This window comes from Excalfactoria chinensis, chromosome 15 (genome assembly GCF_039878825.1).
Source record: "Excalfactoria chinensis isolate bCotChi1 chromosome 15, bCotChi1.hap2, whole genome shotgun sequence".
NCBI lineage: Eukaryota > Metazoa > Chordata > Aves > Galliformes > Phasianidae > Excalfactoria > Excalfactoria chinensis.
The window spans coordinates 9,712,327-9,736,146 of record NC_092839.1 but is presented as its reverse complement, the minus strand read 5'-3'; the positions used below and the strand labels follow the sequence as shown (position 1 = coordinate 9,736,146).

Here is a 23,820-nt window from a genome sequence, read left to right as displayed (position 1 = left end):
GCCCCATAAGGACCCCCGTGGGCAACGAGTGCCAAGCGGTGAGCACTGTGAGCGCAGGGCTTCAGGCTGCCGGGCTCTGCTGGAGAACTTCCACCCCCCCCGCCCCCAACCCGCCTCCCCCCGCTTCCTCCGGCAGGAGGAATGGAAACCGAAACTGAGCGCTTACGGCTGGGTTCGTCTGGCTGAAATGAGCGAACGCCGGGTTTCGGCACACCCCCAACTGCTGGTGCCGTGACGGTGATGCAGCTTCTCTCTCCTCACGCAGCTCCTCCTGCACGTTGGGTAACAGCCGTGCTGCTGCTCGGCCGGGCTCCTTCTGCTCCTCCCCGCGCTGTGAGCACGACCTGCAGTTTGCCTTGTGGAAAGCCAATGTCTTCCCCTGCTCTGACTCACAGAGCTGCAGCGTTATGGGAAATATCCCACCCGTAAAATAAGGGTGAGCCCTCAGTGCTCTGTGTGAGCCCGTCTCTGCCTGCGTCGTGCAGGGGAGGGTTTGTTTGGGTTTTGTGGTTGTGATGCTTTACTTCTGAGTGATAATGGCCAGCCCAGCACTGACTGGAGGGGATCTGTGCCCACGGGCAGCACTGCTGCTCAGCATCGCAGCATCAGTGCCTGCTCTGTGCTCAGATGAATCCTTCCTCAGCCTTTCCATTGCATTTTCATGGGGAAAAAGAACCGGTTCTCCCCCCCCCCCCCAGGGTGACCCAGCGCTGCCCCAAACCAGCAATGCTCCCAATGAGGAAGAGGCCGCCAGGCTCAGTCTCAGCCCAGGGTGACAGCGGGGTCACGTCCTGGGCCGCCTGCCCTTTGCTGATAAAGCACAGCACAGAGCACGGCCCCGCGGCTGCGGCCCCACTGCCATCGTCCCATAGGGCTGGCAGGGAGTGGGGTTTCAGTGCATAGACCTGAGCTGCCCACATGGCCGATGGGTCGTGACCCACTACTTGGGTTGGGTCAGGTCCAGCTCTGTGCTGCAGGGCTGGGAGACATGGAGCATCGTACCCTGTCTGCCCATCCTTGTTGACAAACACCAGGAGCTGCTCTGTGCCCCTCCTTCCCCATCTGCTCACTCTGCCTGTGAGCTGCCTGCTGGCTCCTCTGTGCTTCCTGCAGCTGCTTGTCCTGCAGCTGAGCCGTCTTTCCACTCACCCGTGATGGTTTGCATCTTTGCAGCAGGACTCAGAACCCCGCTGCCAGCACTGAGCCTCTCCCTCCTGTCCCCTGGCCCTTTCCCAGCTGCTCACATCTGGAGGATCCTTAGTGCTGCCCAATCTCTTTCCAGAACGTGCTGGATGTTGGCATGGAGATAACTTTACAAGGAGGGAAAGCTGAGGCTGCAGAGCTCCGAGCACAGCGCCCATCCCGGTGCTGTCCCTTTGCCTGGGTGGTGACACAGTGCACAGCTGCAGCCCTGCAGCTCACTGGGGGCTGCCACAATGTGGGGAATCCTCCTGGGGAACTCCATTGGACTTCCAATGGGTTTGTGCTTTTTGGGGGTCAGGCTGCAGTGCCAGCAGGGCAGGCTATCTGTGCATCCCACTCTAATGGACTGCTGCTTGGGGTGGGGGCTCATGGGGTCTGCAAGTGAGTTGAGAAGGGGCAAAGCAAACAGGGGAGGGATAACACTGGGACAGATGGGGGAGGGGCACAGCTGGAGGCCGAGGAGCCCCCAAACTGCTGCTGCTGAGTCCTGGAGGTGATGCTTGCATGGTGCCATGCCTGCTCTCGGTTCCCTGTGCCCTCCCTTCTGGGGGTGGATTGATATACACACATATTTTTTTCCGGCTCGAACTTGAATTTTGCATAGCTGGCTGCACCTCTTCAGGCACGGAAAGGAATGGAAAACGAAACTGATGATAAACAGAAAGGAAACGGAGTAAACCCTGCCCCTCCCGGAAGCCCTTTTAAAGCCCAGACCGCCGGGTCTTCTCGTGCCCTGTGCCGAGCTGGGATCCTCGAGGCGCTTCGTCGTTCGGTCTCGGTCGGAGGCGGCGGACAGCGGAGCGGTGAGCAGCGGGAAGCGGCCCCGACGGTGCGGGGATGGGGAGAGGGACCGTGAGCGGGGACCGCGTATCCCGACCCTCGGGAGCGAGAATGGGACTGGGAACTCTCAGCCGGGAATGGGGGTAGAGCGGCCGTCCTGCTTGGTGCCCGGGTGGGCAGCGCCTGTCGGACCCACCGCTCCCGCTCATCACCCCCAGGTGCGACCCCTCCCGGTGCCGGTCCGCTCCTCCTCGGTGCCGCTCCCGCCCCGGACCGCGTATTGTTCCCCCCAGTGCCGCCCGGTCCCGGCGCATCTCCTCCTCCCCAACCCCCCGGTTCCCCGCACTCCGGTGCCGGTGCCGGCGGGAGGAGCGGGGCGGGGCGGGGCCGCCGTGATGCAATTTCCGCGAAATCTGGTCCCGGTTTGAATGCGGGGAGGCCCCAAAAAAAGAAACCACCGGCGGTGGCAAAGGGCCGTTCCCGGGAGTAACTGCGGTGAGAGCGGTGCGGGTCCGGGGACGCCGGGTGTGATGCGGGGTGAGGTGAGGTGCGCGGGGTGCTGCGGCGCGTCGAGACCCAGGGCTCACCGGGTTTACCGAGTGCTGCAGGGCACGGGGCTCCCTGGAATGCAGCGCGACCCCAGGGCACGCTGCGGGTGCTGCCCGGCCCGGGGTGGGGTGCTATGGGGTCCTGCGTGACACCGGGCGCTCCGGGGTGATGCACGGCGCACAGCTCACCCAGCGCTTTTAGCTCGCAGCATCGATCGCTGGGGGCGGAGGAGGGGCTGGGGGCCATGAGGCTGAGGGGGAGCGCTGTCGGGGTGCAAAGACCTGGGCTGCGCAGTGTGGAGCTCCCAGCCGGCGGGGCGCTGAGTGCCAGCTCAGACGAGCAGCCCCCCGGCCCCCCTCCTCTCCCGTCTGCCCTTCTGAGCTTTGGGGGCACGGTCTGAACTTTTCCAACTCGGAGAAGGCAAAAGCAAAGAGCTGCGGCTGCCACCGTGCACCGAGGCCGTGCGCGACGCGGAGTTTGCGCTCCCCATCGGCACTTTGAAGCACGGGGGTGGGAGAGCCGTGCTGGCTCCCCGAGCCCTACGCTGTCACACAGCAGGGACCGAAATCGGGGTGCGGGAGCGGATCCCCGGGGTGCCCTCATTGCTGCGGGGAGGTGCAGCCCCGGCCCACTGCCCCACGCCGCTTGGCTTGCAGCAGCGAGGAGCGTTGCCTAATCTGCCGTCAATAATTAACGAAGGCAAGGTCTGACAAAAATCCGCCCTCCTCCCCCAGCTGCTCTCCAGCGTGGCAGGGCGGGGAGGGCAGAGGGGGTGCGCGGCCACGTCGGTGCGTTCCTCTGCTCAGCGTTACTGGGGAAATGAGGTTGTCCCATAGGGAAAGGTCCCCACGGAGGACGATGCTGTGGCAGCGAGACACAGCCCTGCCCCGCGGCGTGGCCTCCTGAGATGGGCAAATGCTGTCAGTGAGGTGCTGGCTTGGCTCGGTCTGGTTTCAGACTGGGTGCTCATATCCGTGTTGGTGAGGGTATGGCCAGTTGGGACTGAGGAGGATGATCGTGCTGGTGGGGCTGGGAGTGCAGCAGGGACACGATACACACAGTGATGTGAGCTGCTCGTTGCTCCCATCAGTGGGATGAGTGGTTTTAAAGCCAGCCCGTGCTTTTGAAGGCTTGTAGGAGGAGGAGCTGCTTGGAAAACACACCGAATCCAACCTGCAGGTTGCAGGGATACGTATGTGCCTCTTGACCAGCTGCCACTGTCCCTGGGCCACATGGATTTTGTCCTGTTGACATCAAAGCTTTATCACTGTGAGGAGAGCTGCTCTATGGGACAGCCTCCCTCAGCTCCCTCATGCTCTGCATCTCTCTGCCACTCCGTTTGGATTTCAAAAGCTTCTGCAGCTTCTTTCTTTCTTTTCTTTTCTCTTTTTTCACCCCCCTTTTCCTCTCTGTTCTGTAAGGGATAAAAAAAAACAACAACCTGGAGCTCAGCTTTAATGCACAAAGACCTTAACAGGGGAATGCACTTCCCTTTCCTCTTCCCTCCTACTCACAGACCCAAACAGCAAACGTGCTGAAAACCAAATGCTTTCTGAAGCCAATAAACAATGGCAAAAATGACCATTTAAAGCCAGAGTGTTCCCCCACAGCTTTTTTAAGCTAAAATATCCCACCTTTGGCATGGATTCCAGCTCTGCCCCTGACCCCAAAGGCTCCCACCTGCAGGAGCTGAAGCTCTCTGACTTTGCCTGGGAGTTTGGCACTGCTGTGGGGCCATGGAGAGCCCTGGGGGTGAGGATGGAGCAGCCCTGGCTCCATGTTCCCCTTAGGGATGCTCTTAACACTTGAGCAAGAGGCACGTCCAGCAGCTCAGAGGGATTTAGGGACTGGGTACGTGCAGGACACGGCAAGAGGGTGGTGCTGTATGAGCACATCCAGTGTGGTCCCTGTGGGTTTGTAGACCCACAGCCGTTAATTGCTGTTCTTCCCATCTGGCTGAGGGCTGCAGGTTGGGTACCTAAGGTGGATGCTGAGCACGGGACCGGTGGCTCTGCTTGGTGGCACGTCCTGCCTCAATCTGCCCGAGCATCGTGTCCCGGCCAGCTGCTGCACCCCGAAAGCCCCACAGCATCCTTTCTGGGGATGCTCCCTGCCCCTGGTTGCCCAGGAAACGGCTCGCGGATGCTCTCGCCTGTGGCACGGAGCACTGAGTCACCGTCCCCACATCTGAAGCCGCAATGTCTGCAACCGGATGTTTACTGGCCGAGCGTGCCCGGCTCCTGCCCTCGGCTGCTGCGGCCGGAGAGGAAGGAGGGCGGTTACCGTGCGGATTAATCCTAATTAATCTCGCAAGCCACGGGGAGGAGGGCTGAGGGCTCGGGCTGGGGTTGCTCTGCTCGGCCTGGTGGTGCCCCAGCACGACCCGGGGAGGGGAACAGAGCAGGAAAAAGAAAGGGAAAACTGTTGGGAGTTGTGCAGAGCCGGGGGAGGCGCTGGGAGAGGGAAGAGGAAGTGGGATTGTCGGGGGCTGCTGCGGGAGGATGTCGGTGGTTACCGCGGTCCCTAATCACGCCATGCCGTGCTGCTGGCTGTTCCTCGCTGCGTGCGGAAGGTCCGAGGGCTTTGCTCAGCCTCGACAGTGACCAGAGGGCTGGCAGCTTGTGTGTGGTTCTCAGAGACCCACGGGCACTCAGTGCTTTGGGAGCAGCCCCCAACTGCTCAGGTGCTTTGGGTGAGTGCAGCTCTGGCTGACAGCTGGGAAGCATGACTGCAATATCCCAGCACAGCAAAGAGCCCAACTTAGCTTCCTGCTAAGCCACTTGTTGCTTGTTTCTTTGTCAGGCTTTGTGGGCTCGCACCAATGGCCAGTGGGTATATAGCCAGCTAGCACCACCTCACAGAGACTTCCCTGCACCAGCACCATGCCGAATTCCAAAGGCCCCAAGGTGCTGCTGGGCAGCCTGCAGAGCCAGCTGGAGCTGCTGCTGGTCTGCTCCAAGTGCAGCGTGAGGGAGGATGAGATCACCTACCACCTGCGTCCAGTGGAGCACAAGTGCTTGTATGAGATCCTGCTGGCCCGCTGCCACAGCCGGCATGGTGTTGCTTGGAGGAAGGTGTCCCGGCGGCCAGGCTTCCCGAACCCGGCGCGCTACGCTGTCTGCAGGTATTACAGACTGGGCTTGGGCTGCAGCAAGCATGGCAACCAATGCACCTTTGCCTGGAGCCCAGAGGAGGCCATTGTGTGGAACTTCGAGCGGGAGCACCAGCTGCAGCGGCGCTGGCTGAAGGCGGCGGTGCTGCTGGCACAGCTGGGGGACAAGTCCAGCCCCGAGCCCCTCAGCGCCTGCAGCGAGATCCTGAGTGAGTTCGGGGGGCAGTTCCAGGAGATCTGCAGGCTTTGCTTCTTTGGCTGCCCTCAGCGCATCTCGGCGGGCGGCCACGGGCGGCTGTGTGAGTCGCACCGCGTCTGGGACCCGCTGCTGGTGCACGTGGTGGGCGACAGCCGGCGCAAGAAGCAGTACACGGCCATCCGGCCCTGCCCCGAGTTCATGGTCACCTTCAGCTACTGCCGCTTCGTCTCCAAGGGGCAGCCGTGCCGGCACGGTGAGAAGCGCTGCCAGTACGCGCACAGCGATGTGGAGATGGCCGTTTGGGAGGCTGAGAAGGATCATGGCCTGGCACGCTCCGACCTGCTGTCAGCACCAGGGCCGTGCGTGGAGAACGGCAAGCCCGCAGCGCCCGCCCCAGTGCACTTCTACTGCCGGCTGTGCCTGGTGACCTTCAACTCACAGGAGAGCTTTGAGAGCCACTGCTCCTCCGTGGAGCACGCGCAGATGCTGTCGGTTGACACCTCCGTGCAGTGGGTGCACCGTGCTCCGCCTCTTGGGCTCAGCACCTTCAAGCTGTGCAGCAGGTAAGGGAGCGGGCAGCAGCACGGGTGGCGCGGTTTCCAGGTGCAGGTGGCAGCTGGGACGGCTCTCTCCCAACAGAGCGGAGGTGTGCGAGATGGGGGACGGCTGCACCAAGGCTCACTCCAACGAGGAGCTGCAGGAGTGGATCCAGAGGGTGAAGGTTGCTGCCAAGAAGAAGAAGCAGGCCATAAAAGAAGGGCTGGTGTCCTACCAGGACCGGCTCATTGCCGAATACCAGAAGTGCTCCAATGAGGTGCTGATTGTAAGTTGTGGGCAACAGGGTGGGAGCAGTAGCCTTGTACATCTGTGGTGTGAGAAGCTTCTGATGTGGGAAGGGAGCCTGTGGTCTGCGTTGGCTTCATTGCCAGAGTTGGGCTTGGGAAGGGAGCTCATGCTCCCCAGTGGCCTCACAACCATAATTGAGTGAGATGCAGAAAGAGAGGCATCATCCCTACATCTTCACCCCATCCAGATGGCAGCCAAGCACCAACCGCCTGCTCTGGATGCCTGAACACGCTGTTCTACCTTGAGGCCTTTCATTTCCCAAGGCTGGGAATGATGAGCAGGAGCACATATGAATGATCCTGCTTGGGGTTGGGTAGAAATCAGGTGGAAATGTTGCCATGATGTGATCCACGTGTTTTTCTTCCTCCCCCCCCATCCTTCTCGTGCCTCTCCCACAGATGTCTGAGGATGTTGAGGGCGTTAAGGTGGTGTGCGAGGAGCCCCTGGATGTGCACTCAGAGAACAGGAAGCTGAAGTACCAGTGGAAGTTCAGGGTTTACTCACAGGTAAGCCCAGCGCTGTGCAATGGGAGCTCAGAATGAGAACACGTTGGTAGTGCTCTCAGCACCTCTTTGTAATGTCAAAAATAAGAAGATCCATCCATGCTCTTTCTCAGGGTCTTGTGGGTGTCAGGAGCAAGAGGATGGGTCTAGTTGTCCCCTTGCAACTAAACAGATCTCCAGTTTATGGCAGGCTTTTTTAACTGCTGTAAAACTGAAACGTGAGCTTCCTAAAAGCTGAAAGGAATTTCCAGTGGGGTTGCATGAGGTGAAGGTCATGAACGTTATGCGCTGGTTCCTGCAGCAGCTTTTGTGAGGAATGGCTGCTGGAGGACCTCACTGCTCCCCGTCTTCCCTGGCAGAAGCCCCTGCAGCACGTGGCACTGCTGAAGAGAGAACCTGGAGCCAACTTCTTCCTGTTGGGAAATGGGCTGCCGAGGGGCCTGCAGTACCTCCGGGGCGAGCACGTGGCCATGCTGCCGTCCAACCCACCCGTGGCGCAGGTGGAGATCTCCTTGGAGTGCTGCACGTTGGGCTTCTTTGAGCAGTGGGTGGTGTTCGATTTTGGCAGCCGCCCCGTCCTCATGAAGAAGCTGAAGGTGAGGGTGGGCCGGCGGGAGGCCATCCAGCACGTCCCCACTGGCAGGAGGAGCGGCCGCACCGTCGACTTTGTGCGGTGGAATCGAGGCAATCGCATCATCGTTCCCAGCGTGGTGAGGACCAGCGAAGACATGGATCTGCTGGCCAAGTACAAGCCTGCTGCTCTCTCTCTGGACTCCCAGCGTGAGGGCGGCTCGTGTGCTGTCATCACCCGCCTCAACTACCGCGAGAGGATGCACAGCTTCCTCTTCCGCGAGGAAGAAGCGGAGCAGGCTCTGATTGCCAAGTAAGTGCCAGGTGTGGATTGGAGCTGCGGACCCATTGCTATCCCTGCCCTTGGGACTGTGCTGGTGGTGAAGCTGCCGTCTCTTCTGGGTTGGGTCTGTAAGACCATCCCAGATGGATGGAAAGCTGCCAAGGGGTAGCTTGCTTGGGAGTGGTAGGAGGGGAAATGCTGTCTCGTCCCAGGACTGTGGATTAGTTAGAGGCAGGTGGTGATGTCCCGTCTGCAGTGGAGAGGGCAGTCTCTGATTGTCCAGTTCTTTGCTGTTAATTTGGTTGTTTCTTTCTTTCAGACTCAACCTGCGGGTCCTCGTCTCGCTGACCTCCATGATGCAAAACCTCTCCATGGGGATGAAGGTCGCCCAGGCTGGCGAGCTGTTTGCTGAAGTGCCTACCCCTTATAACCTCTCACCAGACACAGATGAGGGATATCTGCTGAACAGGTCCGTGCCCACAGCCTTCCTGGCACTTGACCCCCCTGTAGACAATCGAGTTTATGAGGTTAGCGTGGAGAATAAAGCCACCACGGAGAAGACAATCTGGCTACAGATACCAAAGAGATGTTGCTCAGAGTTGAACTTGAAGCCAAACACCTCCCACAATGTGGAGATCCAGTTCCAAATCGACCAGCTGCTGTTCCGGCAGTGGCACCAGGCTGTTGACCGCCTGTTGGATGAGGGACTGGTCCTACCTGATGTTGCCAGTTGCTCTATTCCCTGCTGCCTCCGACAGCCACAGACAGGGAACAGCAAACAGAAGCTGGCCATTTCCTTCATCACTGGCCAGGCAACCAGCAAGCGGCAGGTCCCACCGCTTCTTATCTACGGGCCATTCGGCACAGGCAAGACGTTCACATTGGCCATGGCCACCCTGGAGGTCATCAGGCAGCCCAACACACGGGTGCTGATCTGCACTCACACCAACAGGTTAGCAGGGGGTGAGGGAAGAAGCAGCTGGAATTGTGGCTGGGTTCTTGCTCTGGGTATTGATCGTCCAGTGTGATGAGAGGGAGCCAGAGTGTGTGGGAGGGAGCTGAGCTGGCCTTTTTCCAGTTTGCTTTTCAATGACTTGTTTAAATAAATATATTAATATGTCTTAAAATGCTTTGGCACTCCTGCTAGGAGGAAGCCTGGCATGGATGGAAGTGTTTGCAGAAGAGGTAGCATATTCCTGCTTTGTTATACAATGGGGCTGGCGAGACCATATTTCTTTCTAGCCTTTAGTGTGTACTGAATGAAATGGAAGGGAGCCTGCGAGTGCTCTGTGCACATGTCAATGTTTTGACTTTTCCAGGAAGATTATAGGGAAAGGGAATTGCAGATCTGATTGCTGTTGAGTCTGCCTTGAGAGAATCCAAGGTTGTTAAAATTAGAGCAGTTATGCTATGCTGAGTGCCTACTTCCCATCATGCAGGCAGTTACTGCCTTGTATAATGAACAGGTGACTCCTAATCTGCCTGGGCTGGGGGTGCTGGGAGGTCAGCAGCGGAGAGGGATTGGGACACATCTACAGTCCCTTGATAGTTTCCCCTTTTATTCCTCTCCAGTGCTGCTGACATCTACATCCGGGAGTACTTTCACAAGTATGTGATCAATGGGCATCCCTGGGCTGTTCCCTTGAGGATTATAGCCTCTGACCGCCCCATCAGCCTGACTGACCCCACCACCCAGATGTACTGCTGCCTCACTAAAGACCAGCGCTCCTTCCGCTACCCCACGCAGGAGGAGATTGACCGGCACCAAATCATTATTACTACCTCCATGCTATCCAAGAACCTGAAGGTTGCCCCGGGGTACTTCACCCACATCATGATTGATGAGGCTGCTCAGATGCTGGAATGTGAAGCTTTGATTCCACTCTCTTATGCCACTTTTGAGACCCGGATTGTCCTCGCTGGGGACCACATGCAGATAACCCCAAAGCTGTTCTGTGTTGGGGATGGGCAGTCTGCGGATCACACCCTGTTAAACAGACTCTTTCAGTTTTACCAGAAAGAGAAGCATGAAGTGGCCATGAAGAGCAGGATCATCTTCAATGAGAATTATCGTTCCACTGCAGGCATCATTGAGTTTGTCTCCAAGCACTTCTACATTGGCAAAGGCAATGCTATCCATGCCAGTGGGAACATTCCAGCCCACCCTGAAATCTACCCACTCATGTTCTGCCATGTTCCTGGTGTGGCCGAAAGGGATATGTCCATGATTTCTTGGCACAATGCTTCTGAGATAACACAAGTGGTTGAGAAAGTGGAGGAGATATATCAGAGGTGGCCATACGAGTGGGGTGATCAAGATCTGAAGAGGATCTGTGTGGTCTCCCATGGGACTCAGGTACGTATGGGAATGCTTTCCTTTGCTGGAGGGGAATGTATGCACCACTGACCGACTGCTGTCCTGTAACCTTACCAACAGTAGCTTAGGGGTTGACATTCCTGTGCAGAAAGTGTGTTCAGCTGTGCCTCTTTCTTTCTTACCAGGTTTCTGCAATAAGACAGGAGCTGAGGAAGAAACAGCTACTGGATGTGGTTGTAGAAAACTATGAAAACTTGCCAGGTTTGTGTCCTGTGCAGTAGCCAGTAAAGTCTGGTTGCATTTTGAGGTCTCCTGCTTGCCACGGAGGACTTTCCTAGTCAAGTTTGCAGGCAGGAGAGTCTATCGCAGCTGCAGTCACTATGTAATGGGCAGGAGGAAGGGACACTGGGTGGTTAGCAGAGCGTCTTAATGTTGTCCTTGTTGAAATGCTGAGGAAGAGCTGATGAAGCAAATGGCTCATTATGGGCACTCACCCATGGCTGGATGGCAGGGTGTTCTGCCTTTCCTTGCTATGTCTGCCCATACAGCATTTTTTCACACCTCTTGTGCTGGATACCCAGGCTAGCTAATGCTCATATGGTGAGTGCCCATCTATATGTTTCCCTGCAAATATCCCAGCTGCTCTCATGGCAAATGCCTCTTGGGCAGAGTGATGCAGGGCTGATGCACGTAGTGCTAATGAGGAGGGAGCACCTAGAAATCCTTTGGCTGATTTCCATCCCTGTCTGGTTGGTAACTCCTTGATTTCATTCTTGCCTGAGTCAATAAGATTTCGCACTGAATTAAATCTGTACCCAGCCATCAACTCCTTCCAAACTTATGGGTGTTGCTGGGAAGGAGGGTGGGAACCCTGTGAGTGTGATCCCTGAGCCACCAGCATGCGTGAATCATGAAGCCCCAGGGACACCAATGGAAGGGAACTGAAACCAGCATGTCCTGTGGGTGCCAATCGCAGTAAAAATGCAGAACAGTTTCTGAAGGAGTTGTCTGTTGTTCTGTTGATGGTGAGGGAGGGATAGGGCTGGTTTGGTCCTCTAGGTGACTCTTTGTTTCTCATCCATGTTTTTATTATTACTGTCTTTTGTTGTACAGCCAGGACTCCTGGTGGTGAGAATAACTGACCCCCTGGGGTGTGTTCCTGATCTCCACACTCTTTCCTTACCATCTCTTAGCTCAGAAATCACAGAGTGCCTCCTGCTGTTTGCTATTTGCTGTGCTGGCGGCACTGTCCTTGAGGGTAGAGGGGCACTTGTGAAAGGGGCACTACCCTGTCCTTGCCACTGCTTCAGTGCCCAGCCTTTCCCCTGCCTTCACAGTGCATGGGTGGTGGTGACTTAGCATCATAGAATAGCTTGAGCTGGAAGGAACCTCAAAGATCACCTCATTCCAACCCCTCACTTGGTGGCATCTATCCCAGTTCACGGATGTTGCAATCCTGGAGATCTTTCCTATGCTGAGTGATTTCTCCCTTGTCTTCTTTGGTGCAGGCCGTGAGTTCCGGGTCATCATCATCAGCACAGTCCATACCAGCGACAGCCTGCGTGTCTCGGCCTCCCACAACCTTGAGTTCTTCAATGAGGCCAGGGTGCTCAACACCATCATGACGAGGGCTCAGTCACAGGTCATTGCGGTGGGGGATGCGGTGGCCTTGTGCTCCCATGGTCAGTGCAGCAAGGTGTGGAAGCGCTTCATCCAAGAGTGCATTGAGAAAAGGAGCGTCTCCCCAGCGAACCTGACCATGGCCCAGATCAAACAGGCAGCGTGCGACAAGGAGAGCTGGTGCAGGAGGAGCCCAGAAGGCAATGATGAGGACAGTGACACGGATTCCTGGAGCTCTGATACTGAAAGCATGAATCCTGATGATCCCATCCTTCAGGAGCTGTTAGATGAGAGCAAGAATGTGCTAGTGACAGTGACCGAAGAAGGGCTGCTCAATGTGAAGTCTGACACTTCAAACCACTGGGAAAACAGGCAGGAATACGTCAGCTTCTCGTCTCAGGTGATGCAGAAATATCTGCACATGCACCCCAAGATGTACAAGAGGTGTGAGCTGGTCAAAGAATGGTTTGACAAGGCTTCAGCCTTCCCCCTTGATGATTCTCCCGCCGTTACCATTCAGATCAAAGGCAGAGTGCACTGCGGGACAGCATTCACTGGCGATGAAGTGCTTGTGGAAATCCTGCAGAACAGCCCAGCTGACAGCAGCCTGCGGCCCCAGGGGAAGGTGGTGGGCATCCTGAAGCGTGCCGAGAGGGAGCGCAACTTCATCTGCACGATGGACGAGTTCGATCCCCGTGTGATGATACCCATCGATCCCACTGTCACCAAAATATTTGTGCCGGGGCTGAAAGAAAAACCTAATGTCATTCCCGTCCGCAAGCTTGTCAATGGGAAGTACGAAGTGGTCAGCTGCAAGAAGATCAACCAGGACACAAGGAGATGCCAGATCTTCTCTGTCCAGATCATTGCTTGGCGGGAGGGTTTCTACTACCCTCTGGGGATAGTAACTGAGATATTAAATGTGGCTCTGACTTCAGAAGAAGACTTAAGGATTCTCAACTTAGAGTATGGATTGGAGAGGAAATACTCAGCTGTAGTTACCAAGGAGGTAGCCAAATACAACACCTCCACCAAACCAAACCCCAGCAAGGAAAACCTGAGGGACTGTCGGAGTTACTTGACCTTCACTGTCGATCCTCAAGGTGCGAGGGATCTGGATGATGCTGTCAGTGTCAGGGACCTTGGACAACACTATGAGATTGGGATCCACATTGCTGATGTGGCCAGCATCATCCCCAAGGGCAGTGCTGTGGACCTGGAAGCAAAGAGGCGAGGTGTCAGCTACTACGCTCCTGAGCAAGAGCCAGTGCACATGCTCCCACCCCGTGTTAGTGTTGAGATCTGCAGCCTCCTGCCACAGAAGGACCGTCGTGTGATCTCCCTGTTTGTCATTGTAGAAAAAAAGACTGACAAGGTAACTGATGGAAGCTTTGCCCTCTCTGTGATCCGCTCGGACTGGCAGCTGTCCTATGAAGAGGCAGAGCTCTGCATTCAGGACCACTACCGGGGAGGTGCAGATGCGCTTCGTTTTGATACCCTGGAGGGCTGTCTTGCTGTGGCTTATCACTTCTCCAGGATCCACAGGAAGTCTCGGTTGAAGGAGGACTGCTTCTATGACCAGCTGGATGAGGAAAGCTCCCCGGGCAGCAGGGGGTCCCACCAGATGATAGAGGAGCTCATGATCATGTTCAATAGCTTTGTGGCTGAGTTCCTCACCAACAAGGAGGTCACTAAAAATGTCACTCCTCTCCGGTGTCAGGGTAAGCCAAACCCTCAACAGCTTTCACTCATGAAAAACAAGTACAGCCATATCATTCCTCTGTCCCTCCACCTCTCACACTGTCTGGGAGACGAGCCTCCTAGCCAACACCTCTCCAAAAAAGTAGAGTTCTGCCTCCTGGACTCCGTCTGGGAGCACCTGCAGTCTGCTGCACATATCTCTGACCTCCAGAAGATGCTAGACCTTATTGTTACTGATGACATCCACCCGAAATTAGCTCCTGTGGCCCTGGAGTTCAGGAGGCTGCTTGGCCGCTCTTATTTCTGTCGCTCCAACCCCACTGCCCAGACCAAAGTGGGCCATTACTCCCTGAAGGTTGACTCGTACACCTGGGCTTCCTCTCCCATCCGCCGATACATGGACATTGTGGTTCAGCGGCACCTCCATTCTGTGCTCCGCAAGAAGCCCATCACCTGTTCTTCAGATGACATAGACTTCCTCTGTCATGACTTCAACAAGAAGAACTCCAAGGCAATGATGTATGAGAAGAGAGCCCGCTGCATGCAGATGGCCACTCAGCTGAAGGGCCAGGCCATGCAGAAGATTGCCTTTGTAGTAGATATCGAAGGAACGGACAGGTGCTTTAAAGCTCTTTTCCCACTGAATAGAGAGAGCCTTCCTGACCCCCATGCAATCAGCTACAGGGCTCTTCAGCTGGTAGAGCAGCCCATGTTCCTGACGGACCACAGCAGTGTTAAGCTGATGTGGAAGAGGAGGATGTATTCAGTGGAGACAATGAAGGAGCACATCCTGAAGCCTGGCTATCTCCATGATCACAGCGTCACCCTCTTCCAGGCCAAGACGTGGCAAGATGTGCTCACAGCCATCAGACAGGAGAAATTTGGTGCCGTGCCCTCTCTCCTTCAGAAGAACAAGGAGCTCTACAAGCGGCGCATGGGCTGGGTGAGGAAGAGCGATTGCTCACACTACGTGGAAATCATGGTGGAGCTGAACGCTGGTGACACGCTGCAGTTCCAGCTCGCCACTGATGTATTCCGGGGCTTCCTGGTGCCCTTTGTGCAGCTGTGGTGTGTCACGCCAGGTTTTGATGTCTGCCTACAGCACACGGAAAAGCCAATTGATTGCTTCTCTGCGTATGCCACGCTGCCATCCAAGGACAAATACAAGAGTGCTGCAGAGTACAGCAAGGTGTGGATGCCGATGAGCGCCATGGAGTCTGCATCGTGTGCGGTGGCTGAAAATGACTCTATCGTCATCCACGACGTCAAAATATCCTGGGCAAAGCAAAGGACAAGCAAAGGGCAGCTGCAAGGGACTTTCCGCCTTACAAAAAGCTTTCTGGAGGAGTGCTCCATTGAGGTGGACTTCAACCACTGCTACTTGTGCATTCGCCTGGGTGGGCTGAAGCTCCAGAGCCTTCAAAGCGATGAGGAGTGCCTTAGCCACAGCCTCCAGAAGCTGACCTTGGGTCACAAGGAAAGATCCAAAAACAAACTTGTGGTGGATCCGGATACGTACACCTGGGTGGCTCACGGGCTCACTGAGGAGTTCAGTGATGATCAGAAGTCAGACAGGAGTAATGAGCAGACGCTGAATTTTTACATCAGCTACATGTCTATGGACAATATCCCTGCAGAAATCTCACAGGACTCTGCCAGGTTCACCGTGGAGCTCATCCCAAAGATGCTGCCAGATGTGTAAGTGTGCTTACACTCCTGCTCCGGTTAGCCCAGTAGAGCAGAGCAGCTGCTCCCATGGGTCTCCTCTGCCAAACCCAAATAGTCTTTGCTTTGCCTGAAAATGTCACTGCCCAGATCCAGTTGAGCTCTTGGGCCATTGATGCTTGGACGAGGTGTTGGCTTCCCTTAGATCTGTTCTCCAGATGCCTTGTGCTCTCCCAGTTGGCAGTGAGGATGAGGCTGGGGATACAAAGGAGGGTGCCATGCTGAGGTTTCACTGCACATCTGCTTCTTCTTTTCCTGAATTGCTGCAGTGTGTGTAGTAAAAGGCACTGTGAAGCACTGGGGCAGGGTTTACTTCCTAGTGTTCCAGTTGTTCTCCTTTGTTGCTGTGAAGCATTGTCTGCTCATACTGAAGCAGAGCTGATGACTCATTTGCCCTTCTTTGCCTGCTAATTGCATCCATGCCTACTGTAGCTTTTGAGGGGGGCGAATTTACTTCCCTTCATGTCTTAAATTTTAGGAAAAATTGGAAGCTAGGCCAAGAAAATAGAGTGGGGCCATAATAGAAGGGAGTGGTGACAGAAGCTGTGCTCCTTCCTCTCCACATATTTGCAGGCTCAGCTTTTCAGACGGGCACAAATTGCCCAATAAGATTTGTATGCAAATCATTCTAAGTTCTTTCTGGAAGAATCTGTCACAATGCCAAAGCAAAGAGAGAGAAAACAAGACAAGTGTACAAAGCCGTATTGTTGTTTTCACTATTTTGTGCTGCACTTCAATAATTCTTATTTCTCCCTCACAGACGGAAAGAAAATGCGATTTGGAAGCTCAAGAATGCCTCCAAACTTGCTAAAAGCATTGCCCTTGGTCATGAACCTCCATCAAAAGGTAGAGAAGACGTTCTCCATTCTCCTCCTGTGGTCCTTGCTGGCCAGGCAGGTGACCTGGAGCTTCTCTGGGCCTTTGGCACTGGGGTTCTGCTCTCAGGCCAGGAGGTTTCCCTTTAAGGTGCTGGGGCAGCTGCTGGCCCAACAGAGTGCAGGTGGCAGAGGTGCAGGCTTCTACTGGAGCAGATGCAGGTTGGGTTTTATCCCTGGGGATGCAGAGAAGTCTCCTGGGTAGATCCTCTTTGCATGGGATGGGAATTACTTTTGGGTGGTCTTGTAATGGGGCTGCAATTGTTTGCAACCCGACACATCCTCCTGTTGAACTGCATGTGTGCTGACTTTGGTAACCTTCTTCAAACTGGTTTCTGTGTCTCTTTGCTCTAACAGTCACCAAGTCCAAAATCCTGCAGCAAAAATCCTTTGATCTCCCTGGCAGCCAAAGGAAGCTCAACCAGAGTCAGAACCAAGCTGTGCTAAATGCTTTAGAAACACCCTTCACGCTCATCCAAGGCCCACCAGGTAAGGCAGGGGACAGCCCCTGAGTACTTAGCCCTTAAAGGCAGGTGAGAACTTGGCTGTTGCTTTCCCTGGCAAAGGTAATGCAGGTTGGCATCACCTCAGGCTGTTCAGGGCAGTCCTGTTGGTTCTGGGATTTTGTTTGTGGCTGATCATTTGGACAGTGATCTAGAGCAGGAGTGCTGTGGTTAAAGCGTTCTCAGCAACATTCTTGCTTTTCTAGGTACAGGGAAAACTGTTGTTGGAACTCACATTGTCTACTGGTTCCATAAGCTGAACGAGGAGGCCGCCATGAAGGAGCCATTGCAGTGTCTTGATGAGGATGAACCCCAAGGGAAAAGGTGCATCTTGTATTGTGGCCCATCCAACAAGTCTGTTGACGTCGTTGCTGGTAATTTCACATCCTGTGCCCCTGCAGTAGATAGTACTGGTGGGAGGGAGATGAATGGGAGTCTGGGAGGCAGGAGAAGCTGACCCAGTACCATCTGAGCAGGCTTTTTCTCCTCCTCCAGAGATACTGATGAAGATGAAGGGCCTGAAACCACTGAGAGTTTACGGGGAGGCCATAGAGACTCTGGAGTTCCCATACCCAGGGAGCAACCGGAACCTCTCCCGCAAAGCCTTGCGAGACGCAAAGCCAAATCATGGGCTCAGGTAGGAGCCGTGTAGCTGAACAGCCCAGAGCAGCCATGGTTTCTAGTGCAGAACAGCACTATTAACCTGCTTTTCCTTTTCTTTCAACTGAAGGTTGATATCTAATCCATTATCTGGTCAGGAAACTCAGGTTGTTGAAAATATCCTAGATTTTTCTCGCTTCTTTTTTGAATAGCTGTGAGAGTCTCTGACTTCATTCCTGCTTGCAGCTGTCACTGGATGGTTGCTGCATTTTGTGTCCCCAAAGGGCAAAGTGAGAGTTAGGTCTATAAACATGTACAAGTCTGGTTGTGACTTCTTCAGCTAACGTGATTTCTTCACATAGGCAGGTGTGGTGTGCTTCACTGTTGAAGCTGGGGTCTCCACAAGGAAAATATTGATATATTGTCTCTTTATTCAGCAAGATAATTCTGCACCATCGGATCCGACAGCCGGATAACCCCAAATGTCACCAGATCCGTCAGTTTGACAGTCGAGTGAAAGCAGGAGAGGAAATAACAGAAGAAGAAATCAAGAAGTGAGTAGAAAGGGACCCTGGCGAGAGAGATCTGAAAGTCAGCAGCTTTGTCCTGGCTCATGCAAACCAAGGGACCAGGTGGAAACGTTAAAAAAGACTAATTAGCTCTTTGTTTAGAGTGATGGTAAGCAATTAGCTGAGGGTTAGTGCTACAGTTAGTGCCTCAGCAGCTTGTCTGCTCAATGCTATTGTTCTTCTGGTCCCAAAGTCTCAAGTATGTGTGCTCATCCCCCATCCTGACTCTCTGCCCTGTTGAGTTCAGGACAAAATGCATTTCCTGCTGTGTGTGCCTCAAGCCCTTTTCTGGGACCACCAGCTTGTTCTGGGGTGGTTAACAGAGCCATAATCATTTACAGCCTCTGCCAGGTTCATGCATAAGGAACCTGGAGATGTTTCTGCTGTACGTAACCTGGTGTCTTCTGCATCCTTCACCAGGCACAAACGTACCTTGAAGGAAGCTCGTGCCTATGAACTGGAGCGCCACGATGTCATCTTGTGTACGTGCTCCTCTGCATCTGCTGGCTCCCTGGAGAAGCTCAATGTCAAGCAGATACTCATTGATGAGTGCGCCATGTCCACAGAACCTGAGACTCTCATCCCTTTGGTCAACCATCCATATGCTGAGAAGGTCAGTCCTTTCCAGAGAGCTGTCTTTAGGGTGGCTGCTTAGAGCTCTTGAGTCTCTACACACCTCCCACTTCTTACCATGCTCTTCCAAGGAGGGATTTGATCTTGCATTTGGCTTTCTGTAGGGAAAACAAGTTGTGTGGATGTGGTTTTGGTGCTTTATTGCAAGGTGAGCATCGCTGCCACCAAAATATGTCCTGAACCATGTATGAATTATCAGCATGGCAGGAAGCAGAGGACAAATCTCCACAGGCTTTCTATATGATGTCATTCTCCTGTCAGATGGGAATAAGGCTTTGCATTATCTGGGTCAGGATTTTTATACAATACACAGCACGGTCCTTGTCAGACGTTGCTGTAACAGTAACATAAATAAATAGCAACAAATATCTGAATATAAATAGTCTTTCAAAGAGCTGATGACCTTCACCATTGCCACTGTTCTCATAGCTGAAGCATCCACCATTTGTTGCAGGTCGTTTTGCTTGGGGATCACAAACAGCTGAAGCCTGTGGTCAACAATGACTTCTGCAAGAGCCTTGGCATGGAGACGTCTCTGTTTGAGCGCTACCAGAAGCAGGCGTGGATGCTGGACACGCAGTACCGCATGGTGAGGCTTCCCTCAAGCTGCAGCAGAAAACATTATCAGCAGGGTTTGGCTGAGACCATTGGAAGATAGATATTTTCCATTGCCAGAGTGATGAATAATGCCCTTGCCCAGTAAAGCACAGTGGCACTGCAGGGTGAAACCTGCTCCAAAAATGCTGCCAGTTAGGAACATTATTATTATTATTACTATTATGCTATTGTATCATTTTATTTATTTATGTATTTATTTTTCCTGCCAGCACAAAAACATCTGTGAGTTCCCATCCCAGGAGTTCTATGAGCATCGCCTAAAAACGTGTCCCCAGCTTCTTCGCGAACCCAGCGTCCTGCACCACAAGGATAACCGCTGCTGCCCCATCATCTTCGGGCACGTGGAGGGGAAGGAGCAGAGCCTCGTGATTTCCACCGAGGAAGGAAATGAGAATTCCAAAGCTAATCTAGAAGAAGTGGAGCAAGCGGTGAGCAGGGCCCTAGGGTTGTGAATGGGAGTGAGTTGTGAGATGGATGGGGATCAGCGGGGTGGGTGCAGGTCCTGCTCGTGACTGCAGCTTGCTGTGCTGCTCCTGGCTAGAGTCAGAGGTAGGGAAGTGAGACCCAGAGGTGAGAAGCACAGTTGGTCACCATCGCTGCCCTGGGGACATACTGGAGGGCTGCTGGAGGTTCCCAGGTGAGTAGAATCGTGGTCTCTCCAGGTGAGGATTGCGAAGCAGCTGACACTAGGTGGCACCATCCGGCCGGGGAGCATCGCCATCCTCAGCCCTTACAACGCCCAGGTGTCCGAGATCAACAAGCGCCTGCTGAAAGAAGGCATCTCCGGCATCACCGTCTGCACCATCATGAAGAGCCAAGGTGGGGCTGGAGGGAAGGGGAAGGCACTGCTCCCCTCTTCTGAGGGCTGGAGCAACTTCTGACCGAGACAAATCCTACATCAGAGTAATTGCAGCCGTGCATGTTTCTGGGGGTTTTGTGATGGTGATAAATTACGGTGCCCAAGTGGGATGAGGCTGATGGGAGTGGGAGGCTCAATGGAGAGGACATCTGAAGGGGTTATTAAAAAGATCTGCTATTGGAAGTGCTCTGCAGAGATCAATGAGCAGGAGTTGGATGGCCTTCAGAGCTGGAGAAACCCATGTGGTGCTTGCAGGTTGTGGGTCTTGTGTCATATGGGTGGCCAGACACTTCCACCTCAAATACGTGGTTCATTTGTGCTTTATAGGAAGTGAATGGAGATATGTGATCTTGTCAACCGTACGCTCCTGCCCTCGACACGAGATCGACAGGAGGCCAACCAAGAGCTGGCAGAAGAAGTACCTGGGTTTTGTCACTGACCCAAACCAGGTCAATGTCGGCATCACCCGCGCTCAGGAAGGACTCTGCATTATAGGTGGGTGAGCTGGGAGTGTGAACAGCCTGCAGGGAGCAGCTCGATTTGCAGAAAGGGATGGAGGTGCACATTAGTAAGATCTGGTTGTCTTGCTTTGTTATTCTGCCCTTTAGGTTCTCTGTGATTTTGAAACTGGGCTATATGGACAACTTGGGCAAACCATAGGTTGTGTGTGGCTCATGTGCAGCATGTATAGTTAGTTTCTCTTTGTTTTGGATCATGTTGTTTCCCTCATTTGCATCCTAGTCCTCTCTTCTAACAGAATTCACTCCTTAGTTTCCCAGTAATTGTGCAGACGGAGGCTGTGATGTGTAAGGAAACTCCTTGCAAATGTGGTAGAACTGAAAAGGGTGCTGTGGTTTCACAGAGCTCTGGCAGACAGGAATATCCCCAGAGTTACCCAGCACTGCTAGGCTAGCAGTGCTAAGCAGAAGTGTCTGTGGTTGTACTGTGTGATCCTCTTTTGACCACTGCCTCCCTTCCCTGTGCCTACAGGGAACCGGTACCTCCTAGAGTGCAACCCTTTGTGGAGGAGGCTGCTCCAACACTACATAGATCATAACTGCTATACAACAGGCCAAGGGATTTGTGTCAAGAGGACTTTAAGCTTCCACCGATGAAGATGAGTTATGCCGTGATGAGCTCGTCCCTCTTCACCCGAACTGTGCTACGTGTGCCTTGGGAAGGACGCAATCTTTCCTTTATTTGAACATGAACCACCACATGAGTCAAATGCACTGGGAAAGTCAGGATCTCTCCCTGCATGTTGACAGCTCAGCCTCAATGTGCGCTTTGTGGACTTGTTTTTTTATATCACTGCAACCTTGTATAGGAACTTTCACCTCAAGCAAACCAAAAAGCATTGGAAGCGGGCGGATGGGCATGTGTGACTTTACTGATGGCCATTCTTTTTTTAACTAGAAGATGCTCGATGCAGCCACCATCCTATCTGTTAGTGCAGCTGTGCTTTGGGGACCAAATACAGATTCCATTTGTCAGAGGTGGAATGACTGCACGTGGCAGATCCACACGGCAAGCTGTGATTTGCCCTATGGGACCAAACCTTCTGAGTAGTACCACTCGTTTTAAAATCAAGGCCAGGGGATTTTTTTTTTAAGGCTTCTTATTTCTCAAAGCAGGAAAATAATCTCTTGTTGGTTTGGTTTTGTTCTCGAGAGAAGGAAGAAAGCAAGCGGAGAACCACGTTCCATGCTGTCTAGGCAAAGTGCTGTTCTCCGAGCTTGTAAATATCACTAAGCCAAGGCTAAGCTGGTTTTGTAAATAGATTTTTACCCTCTGTGCAAAGGAGGCTGTCCTCACCAGCATACAGATAGTGGAAACTGAGGACTGCTCCAACAAGGAAATGATTGTAAAGATATTTTAAACTGTTGAGTTTTAATTGAAATCTCCTCCTGTAAGATCCCCCCTTACCTCCCCTCCCCCCCCCCCTCCTTTACCCCATATCTTTTTAAAGCTGCTTCTAATTTATTAATGTTTAAATCTGTGAATTTATTTCACAGTCCGTGGCCTGAGGTTTTTTAAGAGTGGTGATGGAAACTCGGTGAGCTCATCCCACGTGTCTATAATGTATGTTTTTATTTAAAGCAGCCGAACTGCTGCGTACTGGAAGCTGTGATTTGCTGGGGAAGGTTGCTTTGCATGGGAAGCCACAGCTGAGAGGGATGCACTGTGGTGAAGTGGTGCTCTCTACTGAATTGTGGAGCTGCTTTTAGAAGCACGATAGTTTTGAAGGAGAACTTCTTCATTTTATTTCAGTTGGGAATGTATGAAGTGCCTGCTTCAGCTCTCCTCCATGAGACCACGTGGCTGATCCTGGATGGTCACATAGGATGGGGCCAAGATGCAGTCACAGCGTTTTTGCACTACATACGTATATACGTATTGTGCTGGGACACAAGTCATCCCTGGCATAAAAGGACTTCACAGCACTATGGCAGAGATGAGGTTTTTTGTCCTGTGACTGATTGCAGCTGAAAACGTAGCGTGGCTCTTCCCAGTGTGAAGGAATGTGCAATAAGAAAGCATTGTGTCTGACAAAGCCCTTCAATGCTGTGTTACTGCGTTCTGACTCCATTGGACTTGAGAACTTACGGAGCAGTTCTGTTCCTTGTTTTAAGCTACCCTCCTGCATTTGATGGGTTTGATCTGTACATCCACATTCTTGTAAGAACTGACAGATGGTTGCAGTTCTCCATGGGACAACGGCCTTTGGGAAGTACTGCTGGTTCTAAGAGTGGTAACAACTGATGTCCTTTGCACCTCGAAGCCATTCCACCCTGGATCTTCACCATTCCATGCCAGCCCGCTTTAGCAAATATTACTGCAATTCCAAAATGAGCTTGTGTAGGAATAGTTTTGTATCGGAATAACCTTGTAGGTGACTGAAATGCAGCCATCTATCTCTGAATGCAGGTTGGAGAGCTGCAAAAGGCGCAGCACTAACAGCCATGCCAGGCTGCTGGGTGCTCTTGCTGTGATCAGGTTATCTCTGGAGTGGGTTGTGTAGCTGATAGTCAGGGCTAGCAGAAAGTGCAATTAACCAAACCTTTTCTAGACTGTTAGTGCCAGCCGAATCTCACGTTCTCATCCTTGTACTCGTGAACACAGAGAATCATAGAATTTAATACCGAAAAACAAGCTGAAAATGATCAGATTTTATTTGCACACAGAGTTTTTAATTTCCTTTTGAAAGCCCGCTGGGCTGTGTTTGAGGGCTTGGCCTGATGCGTGTAGGACAGTAATTTTACTGCAATAAATCGTCGTTTGGGCTTCTTTTTTAATAGAAACGTGTCATAAAGTGTAAGGTAAGGAAGGTTAAATGTGTTGAATTTCTATGTCTGTGACTTGCAACAGACCTCGACTGACTCTTTGGATACAAACATTTTTACCTGCTTCTAACGTTTGTATAAATGAACCTCGACATTCCTTTTTTTTTTTTTTTTTCCCCTTTTTTTTCTATATTTAAGCCATAATTGTGAAAGTGATTCGAACTTATTTAAGTAATAAATTTTCTTACTGAAAATTCTCTTTACGCGGCGGTTCAATCAGAAGCTGTGTGGGGGTGGCTGTGTTTTGAATGAACCAAATGGTGGGAAAAGTAGCACAGAGTGTGGCATGCTCAATGTTGGTCTTCTGTGGCTATATTACACTTTCCTGTTCTGAGTGGTTATCTTTAATCTCCTTGCACTGGAAGGGGTGAGAATGAAATCAAGATCTCTGGTCACCCCATACCTTGTAGT

At 53.1% G+C, this 23,820-nt stretch overlaps 1 protein-coding gene across 2 annotated transcripts; it reads left to right on the top strand.

Annotated features, from left to right (window-relative positions):
- The first annotated feature begins 1,688 nt into the window (after positions 1-1,688).
- HELZ2 (helicase with zinc finger 2) lies at positions 1,689-23,539 on the top strand. 2 transcript variants are annotated; one of them, XM_072350530.1, is made up of 20 exons: positions 1,689-2,006; positions 5,335-6,406; positions 6,483-6,666; positions 7,088-7,195; positions 7,552-8,075; positions 8,365-8,997; positions 9,618-10,401; positions 10,548-10,623; positions 11,871-15,381; positions 16,169-16,254; positions 16,641-16,772; positions 16,993-17,160; positions 17,282-17,423; positions 17,824-17,940; positions 18,376-18,568; positions 19,043-19,177; positions 19,416-19,634; positions 19,869-20,025; positions 20,393-20,560; positions 21,056-23,539. In XM_072350530.1, the coding sequence occupies exons 2-20, from the start codon at positions 5,415-5,417 to the stop codon at positions 21,178-21,180; spliced, it is 8,454 nt and encodes a 2,817-aa protein (XP_072206631.1). In that variant the 5' UTR covers positions 1,689-2,006; positions 5,335-5,414; the 3' UTR covers positions 21,181-23,539. The 2 variants fall into 2 exon arrangements, with proteins under 2 accessions (XP_072206631.1, XP_072206632.1); XM_072350531.1 differs by lacking the exon at positions 1,689-2,006 and adding an exon at positions 2,406-2,478.
- The last annotated feature ends 281 nt before the right edge of the window (positions 23,540-23,820 follow it).

What these genes read in the sequence shown, in the direction of transcription:
- HELZ2 (XM_072350530.1), top strand. Translation starts at nt 5,415, where the DNA reads ATGCCGAATTCCAAAGGCCCCAAGGTGCTGCTGGGCAGCCTGCAGAGC. An exon ending in TGGTCTCCCATGGGACTCAG is followed by an intron (nt 10,402 to 10,547) that starts GTACGTATGGGA and finishes CTTTCTTACCAG; the next exon opens with GTTTCTGCAATAAGACAGGA. An exon ending in AAACTATGAAAACTTGCCAG is followed by an intron (nt 10,624 to 11,870) that starts GTTTGTGTCCTG and finishes TCTTTGGTGCAG; the next exon opens with GCCGTGAGTTCCGGGTCATC.